We start from the raw sequence: 24,415 nt of genomic DNA, 5'->3' as shown, positions 1-24,415 counted from the left end.
TTATCCAATTAGACAGTGGGGGCAAAACTGTCCGCAGGCCATGGTGCGGCTCACAGAAAGACTTAATCACATCATCTGCACAAAGAAACTGCACTCATTCCTAATATATTGGATTTCTGTTAGAGGTGATGTGCTAATGTCAGCACTGAGTCACCTCCTGAAGCTAACACATAAACAAACAAATACACACACACACACACACACACACACACACACACACACACACTCTCTCTCTCTCTCTCTCTCTCTCTCTCTCTCTCTCTCTCACACTCTCATTTGTCCTTTCACTTTATTGGAATTTATTCAGCATACCTATTTGCCATACAATAACAGACACACTGTAAGCCACAAATGTCTGCGAGAGAGTTTATTTCTGATTTTAAACATCTCTCTTTAACTGTGCGCATTTAGCATGTGGCCAAAATGCAGCCTTGTTTCTCTCTCTCTTTTTTTTGTGGAATATTTATTGTACAGTTGACTCATTAAAGGAAGACAAATCTGTGATTGTCACAGATACCAGATCTCAGTCCATACTAGATTCCATTCCATTCTATGCAAAATTAAGCTGTTCTGGAGGCTAATGTGCGAGCAACACAAGACAGTAGATGAATGAGGGTTTCCAAAGTTGTGTACAACTTGGATGGATCACTTTGAAGGTGCCAGCTGGTCATTCGCAGACATTCCTGGCTCCAGTTCAGCCAGGTGACCTTCTACTGTATCTACTAGTCATATGTAAGTTAATGGTGTTCTTCACTCTCACTGGTAATGTCTTCAGTCATTTGCTGGAAAGTTTATTACAGGTCCTGCAAGTTCCAACCTAATTGGCTCTGGGAGAAAAAGTAATTGCTCCCTTGGTACAATGGAATTGATTTGCTACATAAAATTAAATTTACCTGTGATTTACTACATTATTTGGAGAGCTGAGTTCAATTTCATTGACAGTTCACTATAGTTGACTATGCTTGACTATAGTTCTTGTTGCTCACAAGAACCATCAACAACCAGCTGATAGGTAAAAGGGCAGTTACTTTTTCACACTACATCAGATAGCTTCAAATAGCTATTTTCCCTTGATGAATCAAATAATTAGAAAATTATGTTTTGTACATACTCAGGTTGTATTTGTCTAATATTAAAATTTGTTTGATGATTTGAAACACGTGTGTGTGACAACTATGGAACAGAATAAGAAATTAGGAAGGTAGGGCATTTTTCACAGCAGTGGATACATTAGCTTAAACCTCTGAGGACTAAGCTATCATAGGCTGTAACCGTTCCATATTATTTTCTTTGTTCCCTGATTGCCAAGACAATAGAGATTGTCAGCCACCAGGAACAAATTAGACTTCTTGGTTGCAATGCCAATCAAACTCTCACTACAATTGCAGTGGGACTGGAAATAACTAAAACCAACTAAAGCTAAGTATAAACTACAGGCACTTATAGCACACAACTGTGCTCCATGCTATACTCGGGGCATACTGGCTGTGAACGGAGGAACAAACAGTTGTTACCTTGCTGTATTTGTTTCAGTACCAAAGGTAACAATAACACTTCAAGTAGGTTGTCCAGCAGAGTATTAGACAGTCACATAAGCAAGGAGAGTTTTCCTCACTCCCAGGAGGTCATTGGTGATTGGATTAGGGCTAACAATGTAGCAGCATCAACTCTCCTTTTCATGTGTGGCATAACCAGGGTACACCCCAACTGTCTCAGGTAGATCTGGTGGTGTTTCCAATGTTCTGATAACTTCCAGGCTGGGACGTTCCATATCACCATGATGAATGCAGCAGTGGAGTCATTCTTCAAAATAACTGACAGAGCGTCCTTACCCTTATTGATACTGCATAATACTTTAACTGAGGAGCCATGGCAAAAATTTGAAAATTAAATACTTCCATTTATTAAAAGTGAATAGGCAAAACTGGGTACTTCTGACTGGATTAACAGTCAGAAACAGAAAACAATAACGTGACATTATGAAGAATAACAAGGTTTTAAAAACTGAATAATAGGGAAAAAAAACATTTGTGATATATGACAAAAAAAATACAACTCTGGGATCTGCACAGACGGCAGTGTCATTGCTAATGTTTATACCTGTACAGCCACGTTAACACAATGTGCATTTACATTTCTTGGGAGCTGCATATCAGATAGCAGTGCAGATTACAACACAGAGCTTCAAAATGGTTTAGGTTACATCTGTGTCTTCAGGCTACTTCTTGTTGATATGTTCACATAACAACTGGATCTGGTGTCAATGACATTTGTGGTTGTACTTGTTGTGGTGTCTTAAGTGGCCAATTAATAAAAAATTTAAGAAGTAAAAGATCTAATCTGAAACTTCTCTGTTGCAGCGCCGATGCTTTGGAATAACCTTCCTCTCCATATTAGACAGGCTACATCAGTGCCAGTTTTTAAATCATTATTAAAAACCTATTTTTACTCCCTGGCTTTTAACTCTGTGGGTAACTAACATTTTTATTTTATTTGTTTTTTTTTATTGCTATGTCTGGTTTTATTACTATGTGCATATTAGTAATGTACAGCACTTTCGTCTACCAGGTGTGTTTTTAAAGTGCTATATAAATAAATGATGATGATGATAATCTATACAGACCATATACATGCCATACACAGGCTGGCATGCTTAGAACACGCTTGATTAGCATGTTCTGACTATAAACACAACAGTGTGTTCCCTGTAATGCAGTCTCTTTCTATTCAGAGACACATGTAAATAAATATGCTGCCTACCCCTATCCACTAATCTTCACCTTCCCTTGTATTACAGTAATTGATGAAAACTCCAGCCCAACATCTCTGATGAATTGAGGCAGCTGCTCAACATCAGCATCAACTCTGTAAATTAACTGAGACGGCAGGGTTGATTTGTATGGTCAAAAGCAAGGTTAGTGTTTATTGGCTACAGTCTGGTAAACAATGTTTAGCCAACACACTAAAAGCTCTTTCCTCTGATTTAAAAAAGAAAAAGAAATAAAATCTTTTCTCCTGTGTTGCTGTGAATGTTTGAAGGTAAAGCTAAAGGTTTTTTTTGTTTGTTTTGTTTTGTTTTTTGGATATATTGCACAATTAAAACATAAAATGCTCTTTCATTCCAAAAATCTTCAGACTATTAGCTGTTTAGTTTTGTTTTCAGTTCCAGTCTGGTCAGATATAGGCACCAGTCTAGTTTCTGGTTACATTTTCTTTTTTTCAGCACAGAAAATAATTTCCATATTTTATGGAGAAATGGAGAATGTGTTAGCAGAGAAATAATAACTACTGGACAAATAATCTAGCTAGACTATAGACTATATACAGGGAGTGCAGAATTATTAGGCAAATGAGTATTTTGTCCACATCATCCTCTTCATGCATGTTGTCTTACTCCAAGCTGTATAGGCTCGAAAGCCTACTACCAATTAAGCATATTAGGTGATGTGCATCTCTGTAATGAGAAGGGGTGTGGTCTAAATAGTGAGATATCTTGCAGAGGAATGCAGCAGTCTCAAAATTGCAAAGCTTCTGAAGCGTGATCATCGAACAATTAAGCGTTTCATTCAAAACAGTCAACAGGGTCGCGAGAAGCGTGTGGAAAAACCAAGGCGCAAAATAACTGCCCATGAACTGAGAAAAGTCAAGCGTGCAGCTGCCAAGATGCCACTTGCCACCAGTTTGGCCATATTTCAGAGCTGCAACATCACTGGAGTGCCCAAAAGCACAAGGTGTGCAATACTCAGAGACATGGCCAAGGTAAGAAAGGCTGAAAGACGACCACAACTGAACAAGACACACAAGCTGAAACGTCAAGACTGGGCCAAGAAATATCTCAAGACTGGTTTTTCTAAGGTTTTATGGACTGATGAAATGAGAGTGAGTCTTGATGGGCCAGATGGATGGGCCCGTGGCTGGATTGGTAAAGGGCAGAGAGCTCCAGTCCGACTCAGACGCCAGCAAGGTGGAGGTGGAGTACTGGTTTGGGCTGGTATCATCAAAGATGAGCTTGTGGGGCCTTTTCGGGTTGAGGATGGAGTCAAGCTCAACTCCCAGTCCTACTGCCAGTTTCTGGAAGACACCTTCTTCAAGCAGTGGTACAGGAAGAAGTCTGCATCCTTCAAGAAAAACATGATTTTCATGCAGGACAATGCTCCATCACACGCGTCCAAGTACTCCACAGCGTGGCTGGCAAGAAAGGGTATAAAAGAAGAAAAACTAATGACATGGCCTCCTTGTTCACCTGATCTGAACCCCATTGAGAACCTGTGGTCCATCATCAAATGTGAGATTTACAAGGAGGGAAAACAGTACACCTCTCTGAACAGTGTCTGGGAGGCTGTGGTTGCTGCTGCACGCAATGTTGATGGTGAACAGATCAAAACACCGACAGAATCCATGGATGGCAGGCTTTTGAGTGTCCTTGCAAAGAAAGGTGGCTATATTGGTCGCTGATTTGTTTTTGTTTTGTTTTTGAATATCAGAAATGTATATTTGTGAATGTGGAGATGTTATATTGGTGTCACTGGTAAAAATAAATAATTGAAATGGGTATATATTAGTTTTTTGTTAAGTTGCCTAATAATTATGCACAGTAATAGTCACCTGCACACACAGATATCCCCCTAAAATAGCTCAAACTAAAAACAAACTACAAACTACTACCAAAAACATTCAGCTTTGATATTAATGAGTTTTTTGGGTTCATTGAGAACATGGTTGTTATTCAATAATAAAATTATTCCTCAAAAATACAACTTGCCTAATAATTCTGCACTCCCTGTAGACTACTAGACACGTGTTTTTTTTTCAACCTATTTCCCTCTCAGGCAAAACTTCTGTGAAAAGACACTGAAAGACTGTTGACTTCTCAAAGCAAAAGTTGAGATTTGGTGGGAAATTGAAAGCTGGAAAGCTGCCTTCACAGGTCATTGCAAAGATATCTTGAAAAAGATGTTTCCTCTAAATCTGGTTGACAGTGAAAAGACACTTTTCTCACTCAACGCCTCTGCAAACTTCTAACAAGCCAATTGAAACCCACAACATTCACATGTGGGATGAAGTTCTGACTGTCAGAAAACGCTCAGGAAATAAGCTTACTGTGTGGCACACAATAACACATAACCCTACGAAAGACAGTTTCCTTGTAGATAAATCTCTCTCTCTCTCTGTCCCCTGTGCACTGCCTGGATTGACTAAAAAAAGAGCCTATGACTCATGCAATGCCTAGAATTATAAAAGATCAACATGACCCTAAGAGCCTTTATCAAGAACTCATGGGGATGTGGCAAAAAACACTAAAGGCCAACTTTGGCCAGTTGCAAAAGTCACTATCAAGTGCAGATCTACCAAAAGGATGCTCTGTTCCCATTGCTTTTCTATAATGGCCTGAAACCCCTCAGTGAAACCACTGACAAGCCTGGCTATGGATACCAACTGCGGAATAGAGCAATCATCAGTCACCTTCACTGATCCACTAGGATCTACAGAAGGGAATGTCACTGGGACTGGAGAAGTGTAGTCGTATGGTAACAAAGACAGGGAAGGTAGTCAGAACTGAGGGGATTGCAATACCCGAAGGAAACACTGGAGACATTGATGACAGCTACAGATACCTGGGAATCCCATAGGCAAATGGGAACCATGAAGAGGCCGGTGATGAGATACCCTGCTGGGATAATAAGCTGGCCAAAGGAAGAGATAGGAAGCCACTTACATCAAGACAATATACTTAATGAATATCTCAGGTAGCAGAAACCAAAAAGAGAAGAGGAACCATCATAGAAGGACTGGCCCCTGCAATCATAGAAGGACTGGCCCCTGCACAGTATTTAACACCGGCAGACAGAAGAAGTGGCTGATATTGAGAAATCCTACTAGTGACTAGACAAAGGTGGACTGAAATATAGCTGAGCCACTAATCATGCATCAAAGGAACAAGCTCTGAGCACAAAAATCATAGAGGCTGGGATCTACCACACCAGAACCCCAGGTGAATGCGGTGCAGAGACGCCCCTGGGACAATCTCACACATAACGATAAGACGCAAGTTTGGAGCAGGCGGGCCATAAATGGAATGCCATAACCAAGCGTCTGGCATAGTAGAGTATGAGTATGGCTTGGAAGTGCTGAGATCAAAATGGGATATGCTCGTTAGATTGGTAGAGAATGCCTGAGCAAAGATCCTGTGGGGCTTTCAGATACAGACAGATAAACTTGTATCTTCCTCAATGCCTTTTTTGTACGCTCCCAGTTGGCCAGCCTATTCAACCCTCTGAGGTCCAACAACCTTTTAACTCTTATCCTTCCCCCAGAAAATAACACTATAACAATAAGCATGGCGATATTGCAATAAGAAAATAAGTAATGCCTTTTCATTTTTAATTAAATGCTCTCCAGGGTCTTATAAGCCAAAGAACAAAGAAAATAATAATTTTAATTGACAAAGAAGATGCTCAGTTTTTTTTTTTGAAAGTCCACCTGCCCCACTCCACTTTATAGAAAAGCTATACAAACAGGAGAATACAGTGAACAGTGTGTATCACTGGCAGAGTGTCTGAGCTGCCATTCACGGCAATATTATTCTGATGCCAATTAATATTTAGTATTTATAGCACATCAGGAAAACGTATACTGTAAACAAAGTAGTATTAATGCCAACATGTGTGAGACAGGGAGACAGAGACTGCTGATGTTCTTGTTATTGATTCCAGGAGATTGAAGCCTGATGCAAGTGAAGGCCCAGGCAGCTTCAACGCTCTTATCAACATGACAAGGACGTCTCCTCATATTCCAATTTCTCTCCCAAATATTAAGTCATTAATCATAGCTCCTGTCCTAGATAGATTTTAATTTCGCATAGAACGTCTCTTCCCCCAACCCCGCACCCAAACACCACAAGATTGGATTCTTTTGTCCTTTCTGTGTTCCTGCTTTTGTCTCTGTCGTCATTTAAGCTTGCTGAATATGGCGATATCTACGAGGTGATTATGATCAGTTTGGTCAAAATAAAACTCTTATAGATGCTGGTTTTGAGTAGATATTAGACAGATAAAAATGTACCACTATTTATCACATTAAAGCTTGCATTCATAACATAAGAATTTGGCCTAAACAAATTTAGTTTCAGGGCTGTGTGAAAACTGGGAACAGAAATTCTGCACATGAGGCACTGACTTTCGTGCATAAAAATACAATTATTTAGAGAAAGAAGCAGGATTATTTTAATAAGAAAAGTTGTTTCCATGAACTGAAAATGTCTTTTTTTGGCAGGGGAAATAATCAATTTAAGAAGCTGTTCAGAAAATTATTGCAAAATACCGTCATATTAATATGTATACTTTCCTTTAAAATCGGTTTGGGAATAAGACTTGGCAAAATAATCTGCGTGTGCTTTCGTGTTTATTTTGCCCCAGGTTTCTACACACCAAACCAAAATTATTTTTATCCCTTGACTGAGGCGATGAATGTTCTGCTCTCTGTCTCTGTAACACAAGTTTATACACCCATCTAAATGCAAATATCCAAACCTGCATTGCAATAAGGCTACAAAATGTTCGACTCTTTCCTCCTCCCTGTCCACATCTGTCTTTCAGTGCTCACATAGTTTCTTTGTATTTTCCAGTCTTAAACAAATAGGGAATTTAAGACAAGGAACAAATGAGTACTGCTTTGAATCTGCCCGTAGAGGTTGTAAAACCGAACTGTTCAATATGTATCTTTTATTCGTTCTCTTTCCTCCACACTCTCTCCTCTCTCAGTAGACTCTGAGCTGCTCACTATCGTTCATGTTGATAACTGTGCGTGGGTTGCGAGAGGGAGGAAAGCAGTGAGCGACACTTTTAATTTTCCACACGCTACATCAGTGTCGTAGCAGTGATAGCACTGGGTTAATGTTGTCCCAGACAAGAGCAACCAAGCTGTCCAGCATACTCAGCACCTTCCACTGGGGAGCAGCTCACTGACTTTGTCAAGATTAAAAACACTGTGCCTAGCCAAAGAACTTCAGAGGGAGCATGGCCTCTCTAATGACTTGACTTAGGTGCCATGTATTACTATGCATGCGGGTCTGATTTTAATACATGGCATAGCTTGTAACTGGGTGATGCAGTTTGTTTTTTTAATTAGTTTTTAATAATAATAATAATATGCAAACAATGCGCAACGTTCACATTCTGGGCTCTAAATCATTCACCAAAGCCTACGTTTCCCAGATATGGATTAAAAGTTGGAGTATAGTAGAGATTTTCAGAAATATAGTAAAATTTATGATAACTTGTCACTGTTAGCTGTGGTAAAATGTGTCAAAGAAATGGAAACAGAGGGTCCATGTGGTTAGTGAAAAGACCTGAGCAATCACAGAATAACATTAAAAACAAAAAAGATCTTAGTAAATAATGACATAATTGTTCATTTTGGTCATTATTTCCCCAGAGTACCTCCCTTGGGTTGGGGGGGGAGATGGATGGATATTCTTCTTCTTTAGCTTCAGATTATCTTAAAGCTTCACCATAAAAAATATTCACATATATAGGTGTATACATACAATAACCAGCCAATGTGTTAAGTACTGTTCAGCTGCTGTTTAACACAAGTATCTCAGAGCATGGACTCTGAATTTAGGCCTATAGATCTGTGGGAGTTCAAACCAAGAAGGGCGATTCAGGTGACATTGAATATGGTATGGTTGTTGGTGCCAGAGGGCTGGTCTGATTATTTCAGAAACTGCTTATCTACTGGGATAGTATCCAATGAGTGTTAGTTTCTGCTGAAAAATGGCTTTTTGATGTCAGAGATCAAATTAGAAGGGACAGACTGCTTTGAGCTGGAAAGAAGGCAATAATAACCACTCATTACAACAAAGATATGCATAAGAGCATCTCTGATGCATGTAAAACCCTGAAGCAGATGAGCAACACCAGATGCCACAAAGCAAACTGGGGCTACAAAGCTAAATTGTCTCAAACTGCTTTCTTGAACACAACGGTGAGTTCACTGTTCTCAAATAGCCTCCATAGAGCATCTTTGGTTGTGGTGGAATGCATCATGGATGTGCAGCTGAAAATCTTCAGCAACTGCCTAATGCTCTAATTTCAATATGGCCCCAAATCTCTCAGGAATTAAATTGCATGACATCTGAAATGTCCTACACGTCCTACTGAATCCATGCCACAAAGAATGCATTAATATTTAATTATTATTTGATTAATATTAATTAATACGTCTGTGTGTGCTGTCAAATGTCATATCAGAAATATCATGGGCCTTACCTGTCACTCTCATCCCAGGATATACAGGTGTGGTTGGTGGTGCCCTACATAAATGGAGAACAGAGAAACCACATGGTTATGAAAGAGGATCAGTTGCAGCAGCTTTATAGCTGTAAAAAGTTGATTTTTTACTCACGTTATAAAGGTGAGAGAACTCAACCACAAATGGAACAGTGAGGGAAGCAGGGGTGGGCTTGATGGTCACTGACAATACCCTGGAATTGAGGACTGTGCTGTTTCTATAAGAAGAGAAAAGGCAGCACTGTCACCTTTAACTGACAATCTATACTGCAGTGGAAATGCACCCAAAATTTCAAGATACTCAGATGTAGATGAAAGCACACCAATGTTTTGTCTGAAGTATCTAATATATGAAATGGATTCTTCTATAAAAATATTTCATTATAAAAGTGGTAAACTGACAACTAATTTAATATACATAAAACAAAACAAAACCCTGGAAATTAAAGCTAATACAACTGGGAGATGCTACACATGAATGCATGTAATTCATCTAATTCATCCCAAAGTGGGTGTGACAGAGGGCAGAAGATTCCTCGGAATGTCTAGACAAACAAAATATAAATAGATGTATGGAGGAAACATAGCCCTACAAACACAGAAGTGCATTTCAACACTGAAAATTGAGAAAACTAATTTAGCATAGACAAACGGATGAATTGCTATCTGGAAGATCACTGGTCTTACTGACTCCAGTTCTTTGATTTCATCGAACATCAAATGACACTTGACTTTAAGCTAGCTAAAATGATGTCCTTGATCCTGATTAAGTTCACAGTCCTGATATCTTTAAGGCCACTTGGGGAATATGCTGCCAATAATGGCATCCACAGATGACAAAGTCATATTGAAGGCTGTTGTTCAAATGAAATTTGAAAGGACATATTGACATTATCCTTAGTTTAGCAAATATTATGTAGCTGCCACAAAAAGCTAGGCCACTTAGAGTTCATTTAAATACTGATAGTTTGTGTTCAGTTGTATTTTTTATGAGATCCAGACCAGTCATGATTTCTTAATCAACAGGATGATAAGTACCACATTTCTGCTTCAGTCGTTTTACAGCCACTTGCCAGAATCTTTGTGCTCTACTTCAGAACAAATGGATCCAGTAATCCTTCTTTTCCAGTAACTGAAGCACATTGTCTATCAGTATCTTATAACATTTGAGACATTTTATTTTAAATTCTCTATCCCAGCTTAGTATGCATTGCTATTTCTGTTTTTCCATAGCTACTATCAATCATGTGGAATCAGACAATCAGAAAAAAGTGAATAGCTACTGGTAGAACTGACATCGAAAGCTTCCAGTTGGCCAATCATGTTCAACAGCCCGTGCTCTGTTTCCTGATTATTCACATCATCACTGTATCCACAACACACAATCACCCTCTCACCATTTGAAAACACAATCACTCATCTTAAACTTTTGTGTCACCTAGTCTCTCGCTTCAAACTTCTCTCATTTTCTTTTAGAGAGGCATCAAAAACAGAAAAGGAGTAGAGACAAAGATAAAATTGGGAGAAAAAGAAGAGTGAAGAAGAGCGGAAATATAGATCTCAGATGGTGAGGGTCTGCTTGATTTTTCTCTTATTTTATCAATTCATGTGTTTTTAGCGTATTATCATAATACATTACTCCTTCTCAACGTTACTGCAGGCTGTTTCTATTAAAACAAATGTAAATCATCATGCTACCAGCAACTGCAACTTCCCCCCAAGATATGCCTTTACCCCAAAAACAAGACGTACATGGGGCCACCCACTGCGAGAATAGTACTCCTACATTTATTCCTTGCATTCATTTAGCTAGAAGTGCTTACTGTTGCAGCTGATGCTAAAAGGCCTGGCAGCACAGTTTTGCTGCATTGGAACATGGTTAAACGTCTTGAGCATTGTTGTTAAATGGTGTGTGTGCACTGCGTGGCTATAATACTAAAGCAGTTGGATTAATTCAGAATACCTTTCTACACTTTTGATAACTTAAGCTTTACTGGCCATCGCTGACCAGAGGAATTCTTGATAGGGAGTTCTAGCAACATATACTAGGAGAGTTTATCTTATAACTTTTGAAGATTGGACTAACTCTATTAAGGACAGAACTGACTTCAGACAAATGTTTAATTCCACTTGATTCTGTTGTTACCTTACAGCTCAGTGTATGACACCTGAGATAAATTAACCATTTATCCTCCACACTGTTGCAGTTTTTAGTGGTCAGAGAAGCTATTATTCTTCACTGGCAAATTTCCCTTCAGGGAATTTGGCTACGTGGGTAACCTGTGTCAAGGATGTTTCACTGAAATAGCTATGTGTTTGCATCACAGTATGAAAGAAAATTATGGTGCAATTAATGCAATGAGTGTCTTTCTGCCTCTTCCATACCAGAGTTCCGTAAACTAAATCAAACTCTGCAGAGCCCGTTTTAGCTGGAATATTCCAGGATTTGATTTGTGCCTTAACAGGTAGAAACTGAGAAAAATGATCATACACAGAGTCCAATCTCCATCACTGCTAATAACCTGACCCTTTTCTGTTAAGCCTATGTGGTCTTAACACCTTAACCTGAACCCTAAATCTATATGTTGAAGAATGAAAAAAAAAAACAGAAGATTGCTGAGAATTTTTAACTTTAAATGTTTGGGTTTTTTTTTTTTTACATGAATTTGGATATGTCTTTAGTCTATAACAAAGTGGTGAACAGACAAACCCACTTAACACCCCTAGAAACACTAGTAGTATAACAAAAAATTTTTGGATACAAAGTCCAGTGCATGTCTTCAAGTGACTTCACTGACAGACTCATTTAAATCAAATGTAAGTGTTCCCTAAAGAAAAAACAAAATCCCATAGTAATGCGCATGGAGACCCATTCTGACCCTAGGCTAAATAAGCATTTTTCATTAACTGATAATTATTATTTATTAATAATCATTATTTTCTGCCTTCATGATAACTACAAAATGAATATGCTGAACAAAACCATTACATACAACCAAAAACTCGAGGAATAAGAAAAGACAGATGAAACAAAAAAAAAGGAATTCTGAGATGAATGGATTTCATGACAACTTCTGTGCCACCACAACCTCTATCACAAAGTCATATCTATACTGACACATGGAAAGTCTTTTTTTTGTGAAACCCAGTATCCCTGGTTCATTGGTATAAAACATTCTGTTGCATTCATGCAAACCCATTATCAAATTCCCTGTCTGAAATCCACCTCCCCAAATCCCACTTCTTTCAGAAGCAGCCTTGAGAAGTCTTACCTCTGCAGATTGAGAATGCTGCCCAGGTTTCTGTACAGAGCAATGCCAGTTACAAATGTCGAGGTATCATCTGGATCTGCATTAGGAAAGAAACAGAGGTACAGACAAGGATTAACATGGGATTTGGCATATGGGAGGAACTCTAAGAACAAACTTAGGGACCTCCAACGGTGTAGCAGTAAACAATCTTGATGCATGCTCAATCATCCAGATATGGAAATCCCAAAAAGTTCATTCTGTTCATCTGGATGTAGCACTTAAAACGTGTAGGGATCCAGCACCTCCTGTTAGTGAGCAATTCAATCTCTTAGGCAGGTTAATCCATATGACTGTTGAATGGGTTAATTTTTAAGATGTATAAAAGGTCAAATTTGGTGAGAGAATCAATTCTGTATCATCATCTTTACTTTTAGTTTAAATCAATGTCTGCTCTCCTTGAAGTAACCTAACACAAATATTACATTTTGCTCCGTACAGTCCAACAATATGCATCACTGTAAACTGCACCACACTACTGCAAACCAACCAATTTAGCCTACAATAAACTGTCTATCACATCTTTTCATACAACCTTTGAATGACACAAAAGTATAGTATACTTATTATAGTATACTTATAGTATAGCATACAAAGTATACTTAGTATACTTCACTTGTACATTTAACTAGTGGACACATTTTGTGATGAACCGTATAAAAATTGTTTGCATGACTTTTAATTTATTGAGCTGTTTGGAAAGTTGCTACTGAAATGACCCATCACTTAAAAAAAGATAATTTATGTTCAGCTCTGTATCTCCAGCAAGACACCAAAGTACCTTGAATGCAACTTTACATCTTCACCTTGAGTGCATCACAGGGTTAAGCAGGAAAAAGGATTTTTTTTGAGGTTGTAAGTGAGCTGTTTGTTATGCTCTTATTATTGAGCAAGTATCTCAATGCCATCACTGAAAGAAACACCAGGCTGCAGCACATGAAGATTTACCTATTCACACAGACAGTAATATGGATTAACCTGCCTAACAGATTTAATGCTCACTAACTGGAGGTGCTGGATCCCTGTTCTGGATTGTTCCACCCCACTTTAGTCCAGGCCAATGAGACAGGCTGAATGTCTCAGTCTCTGCTAGCACAATGGCTTTTTCTATAGAATGCAGGTCAGCCACGCTGCCTCCACTCCTCCAGCCCCCAGAGCACTTACAGTGGGGCTGGCCTACATGACTACTCAGCTATGAACTCTGTCTCTCACACTGTTAGACACAAACCCACAGATACATGAAAACACACAGAACAACAATCATGCACATGCTCAGACAGATATGTAAAGTTGAAACCAAAGATAATTTTCTGTTAAAAAGTGCAACACACACACACACACACACACACACACACACACACACACACACACACACACACACACACACACACACACACACACACACACACACACTATAAGCTCAAATACAAAATACTGTCCATGGTCTTTGTATATTTTTGTCTGACACCAAACTGATTCCTGGAATTGCAGGAGACTATAGCAACATTAGTGACACTGTCATCACTCTGGGAAAAATAATAACATTTTTTAAAATAAATTTCACTTGGAGAACTAAAAAACTCTCACATGGCTTGATAGTTTCTGGGCTGCTACACAAATGTGCTTCTCAAACTCTTGCAAACCTTTTTTAGGACGTTTTTGTAACCCCCACCCCCCATTTTATTGCATAAAATGCTATTTTCAACATTAATTACAACAATTATTGTGATTTCATTCTTTCTATATTTGCACCTGAAACTAAACTGGAAAGTGTGTCTTCCAAATGTAACTCTCTTGAACTGGCTGCTTGGTGTGTAGGGTTGTTCACAGCTCAGGTTGCCAGGCTTATAGTCTTTGAGGTTGAATCCTTCCTTTGCAGTAATTTTACATTTCAGTTTCACTGGATTTCATTCAACGTTTGGTTAAACTTAGGAAAAGATCAGTTGCAAGTTGCAGCAACAGCAGAGGGACACATTTTTTTTTCAAGCCAACATGAAAATAATCAGGGGAAAGCGTTTAAATATATATTATTAACACATTTACATGTAAATACAAATTAGCCATCTAGCTTAAATGCTTCTGGCATAGACGCACCCTGGAATGCATTTAATTCCTCCTTTGGTCACTAGCGACTTTGTGGCTTTAAATATATTATCTCCCCCTGCTGGTACTGCAACATCTGCTTAAATGCCCATTTTTCACTTTGGACAGGGAAAGTATGAAATGGACAGGGTGGACCAGCATGTTTATTACATGCTCTGCTTTGATATTGGGTTGGATTAGACAGTTAATCCAGAAAAGACTATTCCTATCATGACAGAGATGTTTCACTTTAACCTAAATGCGATAACCTTTGCAAATTCAGACTGCAGTTGCTTTTCTTACGAAAAGAAAGCCTCAACATGGCATTTAATCTGTTATTAGACTCAATTGGCTTCTCTCAAAATGTAAAAGAACCCACCCACCACTTTAATCACACTCTAGATCTTGTTTCAACATATGGCATAGAAACTGAACATTTAACAGTGTTTCCTGAAAACCCTCTCCTGTCTGATCATTTCCTGATAACATTTACTTTTACAATAATTGATTACACAGCAGTGGAGAGTAGACTTTATCACAGTAGATGTCTTTCTGAAAGCGCTGTAACTAAATTTAAGAATATAATCCACCCACTGTTATCATCTTCAATGCCCTGTACCAACACAGAGCAGAGCAGCTATCTGAACACTACTCCAACAGAGGTCAATTATCTTGTTAATAATTTTACCTCCTCACTACGTACGACTCTGGATACTGTAGCTCCTCTGAAAAATAAGGCCTCAAATCAGAAGTACCTGACTCCGTGGTATAATTCTCAAACACGTAGCCTAAAGCAGATGACTCGTAAGCTGGAGAGGAAATGGCGTGTCACAAATTTAGACGACCATCATTTAGCCTGGAGAAATAGTTTGCTGCTTTATAAGAAAGCTCTCCGCAAAGCCAGAACATCTTACTATTCATCACTGATTGAAGAAAATAAGAACAACCCCAGGTTTCTCTTCAGCACTGTAGCCAGGCTGACAAACAGTCAGAGCTCTGTTAAGCCAACCATGCCTTTAACGTTAACTAGTAATGACTTCATGAACTTCTTCACAAATAAAATTTTAATCATTAGAGAAAAAAAATACCAATAGTCATCCCACAGATGTAATATTATCTACAGCTACTTTCAGTACCACTGATATTCATTAAAGACATTCTTATAGCCTCTGACAGTGGACTCATCTCTGCGCTTGTCCTGCTAGACCCCAGTGGAGCGTTCGATACTGTTGACCATAATATCCTATTAGCGCGATTAGAACATGCTGTAGGTGTTACAGGTACTGCAGTGCTGTGGTTTGTATCATATCTATCTAATAGACTCCAGTTTGTGCATGTAAATGGAGAGTCCTCTTCACACACTGAGGTTAATTATGGAGTTCCACAGGGTTCAGTGCTAGGACCAATTCTGTTTACATTATACATGCTTCCCTTAGGCAGCATCATTAGAAGACATAGCATACATTTTCACTGCTATGCAGATGACACCCAGCTCTATCTGTCCATGAAGCCAGATAACACACACCAATTAGTTAAACTGCGGAATTGTCTTAAAGACATAAAGACCTGGATGGCCGCTAACTTTCTGCTTCTTAATTCAGATCAAACTGAGGTTATTGTACTCGGCCCTGAAAATTTTAGAAATATGGTATCTAACCAGATTCTTACTCTGGATGGCATTACCTTGGCCTCCAGTAACGCTGTGAGGAACCTTGGAGTCATTTTGGACCAGGACATGTCCTTCAACGCACATATTAAACAAATATGTAAGACTGCGTTCTTCCATTTGCGCAACATCTCTAAAGTTAGAAATATCCTGTCTCAGAGTGACGCTGAAAAACTAGTTCATGCATTTATTACTTTCAGGCTGGACTACTGTAATTCATTATTATCAGGAAGTCCTAAAAACTAAACCTAAAAGAGAGCAGATTTCTCCTGTATTGGCTTTCCTTCATTGGCTTCCTGTCAAATCCAGAATTGAATTCAAAATCCTGCTCTTCACATGCAAGGTCTTAAATAGTAAGGCCCTATCTTATCTTAATGACCTTGTAGTACCATATCACCCTATTAGAGCACTTCGCTCTCGCACTGCAGGCTTACTTGTTGTTCCTAGAGTATTTAAAAGTAGAATGGGAGGCAGAGCCTTCAGTTTTCAGGCCCCTCTTCTGTGGAACCAGCTTCCAGTTTGGATTCGGGAGACAGACACTATCTCTACTTTTAAGATTAGGCTTAAAACTTTCCTTTTTGGTAAAGCATATAGTTAGGGCTGGACCAGGTGACCCTGAATCCTCCCTTAGTTATGCTGCAATAGACATAGGCTGCCGGGGGATTCCCATGATGCACTGAGTTTTTTTCCTTTCCAGTCACCTTTTTCACTCACTATGTGTTAATAGACCTCTCTGCATTGAATCATACGTATTATTAATCTCTGTCTCTCTTCCACAGCATGTCTTTATCCTGTCTTCTTTCTCTCACCCCAACCGGTCGCAGCAATGGCCCCGCCCCTCCCTGAGCCTGGTTCAGCCGGAGGTTTCTTCCTGTTAAAAGGGAGTTTTTCCTTCCCACTGTCGCCAAAGTGCTTGCTCATAGGCGTCATATGATTTTTGGGTTTTCTCTGAATCTATTATTGTACGATCTACTGTACAATATAAAGCACCTTGAGGCGACTGTTGTTGTGATGTGGCGCTATATAAATACAATTGAATTGAATTAAAACAGCCAACACACTGAAAGATCTTAGCATTCTTGTGAGTTTACTGGAAGCCACACTGTAGACAACACAGATCTGATAAACTTGAATGTTGATGAGCATGTCAGCTTTACTTGTTTCATTAAGTTGTAAAAGCAGTCATGTTGGCAGGCTATCTCAAATACTGTATGAACCTTTCTCACAGTTTTTTGTTTTTGAACCACAACCAAAGCTACCATCTATTTATGTTGGTTATCCTTCCCAAATCTCAAAAATATACAGTGGATAAATAAGAACAAACAAATGTGTGGTTCAGGAACACCAAGTTACACTTTTGTTTCCATCGATATTGATCTGTAAAATCTGTGGCTGCAGCTTTCTGTGGGTGAACCCCCACTGTTGAAGAGTAGTGCCAACATGTGAGGAGACTTAATTGCTGGAGAACATGAAGTCACTGGCAGGCCTGAGGGAAGGAAATGCTTTCTTTATCTGGCAGCTGTGTCAAAGGCAAAATAATATTACAAATAATAGTAAAAATATTAATAATAATTAAAACACACACACAAACATGCACTCTCTCTCACATATAACTCCATCTGCTGGGACATTTGCTGGGACTTCTGCTCCAGCACACTACATGGCAGCCCGAGAGAACACAGGCGTGTGCCAGGCAGCAGGCAAAGGCTTTAGCTCCCAGGCAACAGCTGAGCTCCCATGGGCATCAGGGGGTAACCGAAAAAGACACGTGCGAGTTGTGAGGGGGTTGAAGTATTATTTGTCCTACTCATACACGCTTTGGCTGGCCTAACCAATAGGCTAGTCAGACTGTGTGTGCTCAGTAAGAACTAGCCTGGAGGGACAATAGTTTATAAGTTATGTGTGTGCAAGAACGGAAACGGTTAAATATCTGCTAAACAGCTAAATCTCTGCTCATAAGCACGCACACGCACGCACACACACACACACACACACACACACACACACGCAAACACACACACACACACACACACACACACACACACACACACACACACACACACACACACACACACACAATATGGCTCCAGTTTTAGAGCCATATTGTGGACTGTTCAGAATCTGAACCTGTTAGTGGTGAGAGGAACTGGACTAGAAAACCCATTAATAATGAATGTGTGCTTGTGCTTATCTAATAAGCTCCATTATCTCTTTACAGAAGCACACATGCCGATCATGGAGTACAGAATATGCAAATTCCATGTGACCGATAATATTTTGAGCATGTAAAATGAATTTTTGCTCACACTGTCTTTAAAAGATGTTTAAATCACAGCTGCTTTAGTTACCAGTTACACCAGCTACCTACAAATAGAGTGGAGCCTTGAACACACCTTTAAATTAACCTGTACTTGAGTTGAGGTTGTCACGATTAATTACTATGTCAAACAGAAAGTTGCGTTCAGAGGGAAGTAAATGAATTTACAAGAATTATTTTTCTATTTTAGCAGTTTTTCACAATTTAACAATTAAATTAACTTTTAAAAGCAGAGTAAAATAAAATAAACATCAGAACCTGATAAAATTGTTTCATGTTTAAAATTACAGGTGAGTGTTGTGCTGTTTTGTGCTTACACATTGCAAAGAGGAGGAAAATCCTGCCTGTGGACCCTAACTCTATTCACACTCCTCTCGTTTTTTCTGTCACAAAGCATGTAATTTGTAGTTTCCTTTGTATGAAAAATAAAGCTTTTTTCAGAACATTTTGGAGCTGTGTGAAGGGACCAATCAATCAGCACAAACAAGGGATCAGAGAGCTGTTTTAATCAATGTAAGCAAGTCCACGCTCTATGCATAAAGAAGGCTGGCTGCTTGTGTGACATTGCCGTTGGGAGACACTTCTAGCTGCAGAGAAAATTGTCTCTAATTAGTCCTGATTGGCTCCTGTTGACTCCTGATTAGGAACGATGGCCTCACTGGCATGCTAGCAGTATAGTACTGTCTTTAATTGTTGTAAACTTTGTGACTGTCAAATAGCCCTGCTGTGATTGAAAGCCGTGCACCTAGCACCTGACTACAGACAAAAGTCAAGCCCAGCTGGTTTTGTCCCCATCAACTGTTAGAATGGCACAGGGCGAGAAGTCTCTCTTCTTCTCTTTCCTCTGACCAGCAAAATAATACGGACATGCCTAGGATTTTCTACCTTTTCCAACAGATACTCTGCTGGTCTTTTTGACTTTTTTATGAGGTTTTTATATATAGCTTTGAAATATCGGAATCCACTACTTTATAAGCAGAACACAAACACTGAAAAAAAATTACATCTGGTGTCATTTTGAATTCAGGGTGCAATCCAAACAGGTGGGTATAATGTCCACAGGTCGAGTTGACTGCTCAGAAACTCATTAAATTCATCCTACATCAACCAAACTTTTGACTAAGGACATGGTCACCTTTGTGACATCACAAAGGTTGACACCAAATGAGCTAAGCTGAGATACTGGTACTTGCAGATGCTTTGTCCACCTGGGAGGGTTTCCCTGGGTAGACTCTGGCAAGATTTTACTGTACTGTGCATTCAGTTTGGCCAAGGGAACATCTTTGAACTCCACCAATGAATTACCACTCATGGCTATATACTCATCTTAAGACGATGTGCTGAATCTGTGCTAGTTTTTGTAGCACATAGAGAACATTCAGTCACTGTCATGTATACCCTCAAAAGCTGTATAGAAGCTGAAAATGCATTTCTATATATATATAATTGAAAAGAAAATGGCCAAGCTTGGCCAATAACAGAGATACTTTGGAAACGTCACAGGGAACAGGACTTCTTAGTGTAATTCAAAATCAGAAGCAAGTCTCAACTGCAATCATGAAACACCTCTGGGCGGTTATTTTAAATACTATCTAAATTATCTAACTTTTTTTCCCACAAAGATATACAAACTGGAAACTCCAAAGAATCAACAGAAAATATGATTAAAAACTTAAAATGTTTTTTAAAAAATGGACTGGTATTTTTGCTTTTTTACTATTTGAGCGCTCAAAGTGCTTTTTACTACAAGCCTCATTCACCCATTCACAGACATTCATACAGCTCTTTTATTCTAAGCCTAAAAGCTTTGACAAGGCAAATCAGGGTTTAGAATCTCGATACTCTAAAATATTGATGGGTTGTCTTACAAATAGCAGGCAATACGGCTACCTCCTGAACCACAGTCACCATAGTGTTGATTTATGTCCTTTATGTCTCTGGCGTCTCCTATTTTTTTCCAGATGGAAACCCTTTACAACCTCTTAGGAACATTATTTCTAAAGGCTAAGGATCACTATTTTCCTCTCTGTTTGCTTGGCAGCTGAGTTTTGGTGTCAGAGGTCATGGAACTACAACTTCACAAGCTCCGTTTGCTCTGGGATACTGCAAACGTTGACTGAAATGAAGAAAATATTGCTAAATTAAGCTCTAGTTGTGGGTTATATGGCACTAGGCCCTGTATTGATTAATCATTTTCATAAATGTTAATGACCTATTTTATAATTTAAGATAAAATGACTCAAGGCAAATATCTATCATATAAACACATTATGTATTTCACACACACATAATTTGCTCATTTTCTTTGTCATGGTGCCTCCCTCCTCCAAAACCAGTGTTGTGTAATTCCCTTTTACTATAAGACACAAGTCAGTATGTAAATGCTCCTGCTTGTGATTCAGTGCCATCACATTGTTAAAGCAGATGGGCTCTGTATTAACATTTTATGAAACTTACTCAGGCCTGATTGAAGACAATGTGACTTTTTGTTGTACAGCTGTAAAACTGATTTTATTCTCCTGCATGTTTTATTTGCGACATTAAATACGAGCATCTCTGCACGCATTTGTCTGAGCAGGGTGCTTTGCTTTGCAGATTAATGGCAGTAAACACGGTTTTATAAATCAACTGCTGTTCCCCATTTTGCCTTTGTATCTTGACAGCTCCTGCCCAACCAAACAAACAAACACAAACATTCACAGATTCAAGCGTGTGTTCCTGAATTGTCAATCAGAAGCCAAGCTCCGTGCAATCAGTATTTGGTGATTATGTTTAGAATGTTATTTTCATATTTCTGCTAACTTCTTATTCTGACAGCTCTCACCTGGCTTGCCAGTAGACAGGATGTTGTTAGAAATGTTGACCTTGTTCTCAGGGCTGAGAGCCCAGTCCACCATGCACTTCCAGCTCTTCATAGGAAAGCTGATGCCTCCATGACCCCTTACTGGACGCTTATGGATGCTGAGAACTGTAAAAGAAAGAAAAAAAAAGTGAACTTGAAAATGGGAGAAAGTGAGAGATAAAAAAAAAGAGCAGTTTAATATCAGTACTTATTTAGCCAAGGAGCTCATTTTAAACCAAAGCTGGCGATGCATTTCATTTATGTTATCTTGGGATATACAGTATCCAGCCTTAGTAGTTTATACAGTATTTCTATATTATTATTATTATATATACACATATTATTATATATTGTAATTATGATTATAATTATAATTATTATTATTATCGTATATGTGTGAGCATTACATTTTTCTCCTGTAAATTACTTTTCTGAAAATATAAAATTTAATTATATAAATTTTTTTTTTAAATACCCCCAGTACACAACAAAAAGCACTCTCAAGGGACTTTATATTAAGAGATAAAGGTATTTGGTTCTACCCCAAATTGTAACCCTGGCATGATCTCTAAAGCTAGATGTTTCACCAGTGACGTGGTGGACTTGGTGTGATTTCATTTAATTTCTTCTTCTTCTTTGAAAAATAAGATAAGATGCTCCAAAGTTTCGTGCAGTTAGGCCAGCAAAAAAACGACATATGCAGGTGATTTATGCAGTCTTCATAGTCTAATTCTCCAAGGAGAATAATGAAAGAATACTTCTGAAAATAGACTAGCTAAATTGTCAAAGCAGTTTAAAAAAAAGATTGCAATTCAAATTTGGCACAATTCTGCATTCTAACTTCACTACTTTTACAAGTTTAGAAGATGAATGTCTGATCAAACTCTGTGCTGGAAGTGGATGGTAGATTTCCCTGCATGACTTTGCTGCCATTTGAGGAGTGGGAGCAGAGAGGAGGTCAGCCGCTTAGGGGAAGGATGCAGTGCTTGTGTAGGCAGCTATTTGGCTGCAGACAGAGAGGCAGCATCGCTATAAACGGGACCTCTCATCTGCCCTCAATTCCCACGTACTCTCCCCTGATTCAACAAACACACTTTGCCTCGTTTTTATCCGGAGGTCACAGAGAGATTCAGAGCCTTTGTGATGACTACACTATGTGTTTTTCCTATGTTTGAAGAAAGTTGAGTTAACAGTTACGGCAATGGAAGGAAGCAGCAGGTGGTTTTGAATGTGTAGATGTGTCATGAGACACATCTAAAGACTTTCAGCCCTGAGGAGTGCTAATAATGAGCCTTAGTTATTCTCTTCATGTAAGAACAAGGCAAACAGAAACAGAAGGCTAGAATGAGGGCTGTGCTGTTCCTTGATGCGACAAGGTTCACAGTTAAGGAAAAACAGGAATTTGCAGAACAAAGGGTGGTGGCAAGGGCATCAGGGTGAAGCAGTGGTTAGCACTGTGGCCTCACAGCGAGAAAGCCCTGAGTTTGAATCCACCATCTGACTTTTCTGTGTGGGTTCTCTCTGGGTCCAGAGCCTTTGTGAGCCTACTTTCACTGGGGTTAGGTTAATAGAGATCGACAGACCACATTACTTTTGCGCATTGCATTGTAGGTACGAGTGGCAGCAAAATCAAAACACTGCATCAATCGCTAGCATTTCCAGCACCGGTAATCATTAATTCTGCGGTTTTAATCCCTACTTGCATTTTATTTGCCCCAAAAACAGTTATGTACAAAACGAAGGAGAACACTGCAGGTCCGTACAAAGACAGACGTGACAAAAAGGCAAAAAAAAATTATGAGGAAAAAAAATCAAAGGAGTGAAAGGCTTAGACCCATACGAGCATACAGAGTGGACTAAAGACGTTAGCGTGCTGCCCAACTTTCATCACGCACATATTTATTATTATATGGTCCTAAGTGTGAGTGCATACACTCACAAAATGTTTAGTAACTTCAGATCCCTGCAACAAGCCCAGGTCCAGTTTACTTTGGTAATTTGGACTATTCCATTTCACTGCTGTTGTTAATTTTCAGATCCAATACAGATTGAAAATGTGACGTCATTTCCGGGGTAAAACCGCAAAGGATTGTAGGTACGAGTGGCAAGCGGTTTTTATCGGATTCTGTTGTGGAAGAGAAATTGTTCAAGCCATGTTTCCGAGGTAACAAAGAGGCGATGGATGGCCTGGATTGCAGCCATTCGAAGACCAAATATAACGTTCCAGAACACTCCAGCTCACTCCAGCTCACATGTTAGTCTGCTAAAATAAGTGTTTCATAATTCATTACATTTGTCTTTATTTATAACTGGCATTATTGTTTCGTTCTATTATAGAATCTTACAAGAAAGATGCCAAATTGTATTCCATTATGCTGTATTAGCTGCTTCAGTGAAAAACAAATCAACAATGCAAAAAAACCAACCAAACAAAAATAATCATTTCAAAACAACATACTGGAAAACAGTTATTCATCACTTGATTGCTTCAATACAACACTTGGGCACATATATGCGGGACTTTTTGTGGCTGTTTTGATATCACTCTCTCTCTCTCTTAACCGATCAAATCTCGCTGTGGTAGCAGCTTTAAACTCGGTATGTCCCAGGTTGATAGAGGGTGCCCAGTCTGGATCGCATTCCAGCATTTTGTAGGCTGGTTTTCCTACAAAATACATCAAGCATTAGCCCGCAAAGCCACAGTGAACAAAGCAGCATAGCACAACGAATTTAATTCAAATCAATAGAAGACTTATTTGTAACCTACATCAACAATTATTCAAATCCAAATCCATCCAGTTCATTTATATAGCACGTTTAAAAGCAAAAAGTTTGCCCAAAGTGCTGTACAGAAACACAGGGTAAAACACAAAATACAACCACTGACACTCAAAAACCATATCAACTCAA

At 39.0% G+C, this 24,415-nt stretch overlaps 1 protein-coding gene across 9 annotated transcripts in view; it reads right to left on the bottom strand.

The window, feature by feature from the left end:
* adgrb1a (adhesion G protein-coupled receptor B1a) overlaps positions 1–24,415 on the bottom strand; it is a 207,871-nt gene that overhangs the window by 57,602 nt on the left and 125,854 nt on the right. For all 9 annotated transcript variants that reach the window (XM_080307750.1, XM_026184575.2, XM_026184580.2 and 6 more), the window contains 4 exons: positions 21,488–21,631; positions 12,563–12,638; positions 9,406–9,508; positions 9,270–9,313 (listed from right to left, as the gene is read on the bottom strand). In XM_080307750.1, the coding sequence (XP_080163876.1) occupies positions 9,270–9,313; positions 9,406–9,508; positions 12,563–12,638; positions 21,488–21,631 (367 nt within the window). The remainder of the gene's footprint in view (positions 1–9,269; positions 9,314–9,405; positions 9,509–12,562; positions 12,639–21,487; positions 21,632–24,415) is intronic.

Source organism: Astatotilapia calliptera, chromosome 11 (assembly GCF_964374335.1).
Source record: "Astatotilapia calliptera chromosome 11, fAstCal68.1, whole genome shotgun sequence".
NCBI lineage: Eukaryota > Metazoa > Chordata > Actinopteri > Cichliformes > Cichlidae > Astatotilapia > Astatotilapia calliptera.
The sequence above is the reverse complement of the archived record's forward strand: the minus strand, read 5'-3'. Positions and strand labels throughout refer to the sequence as shown.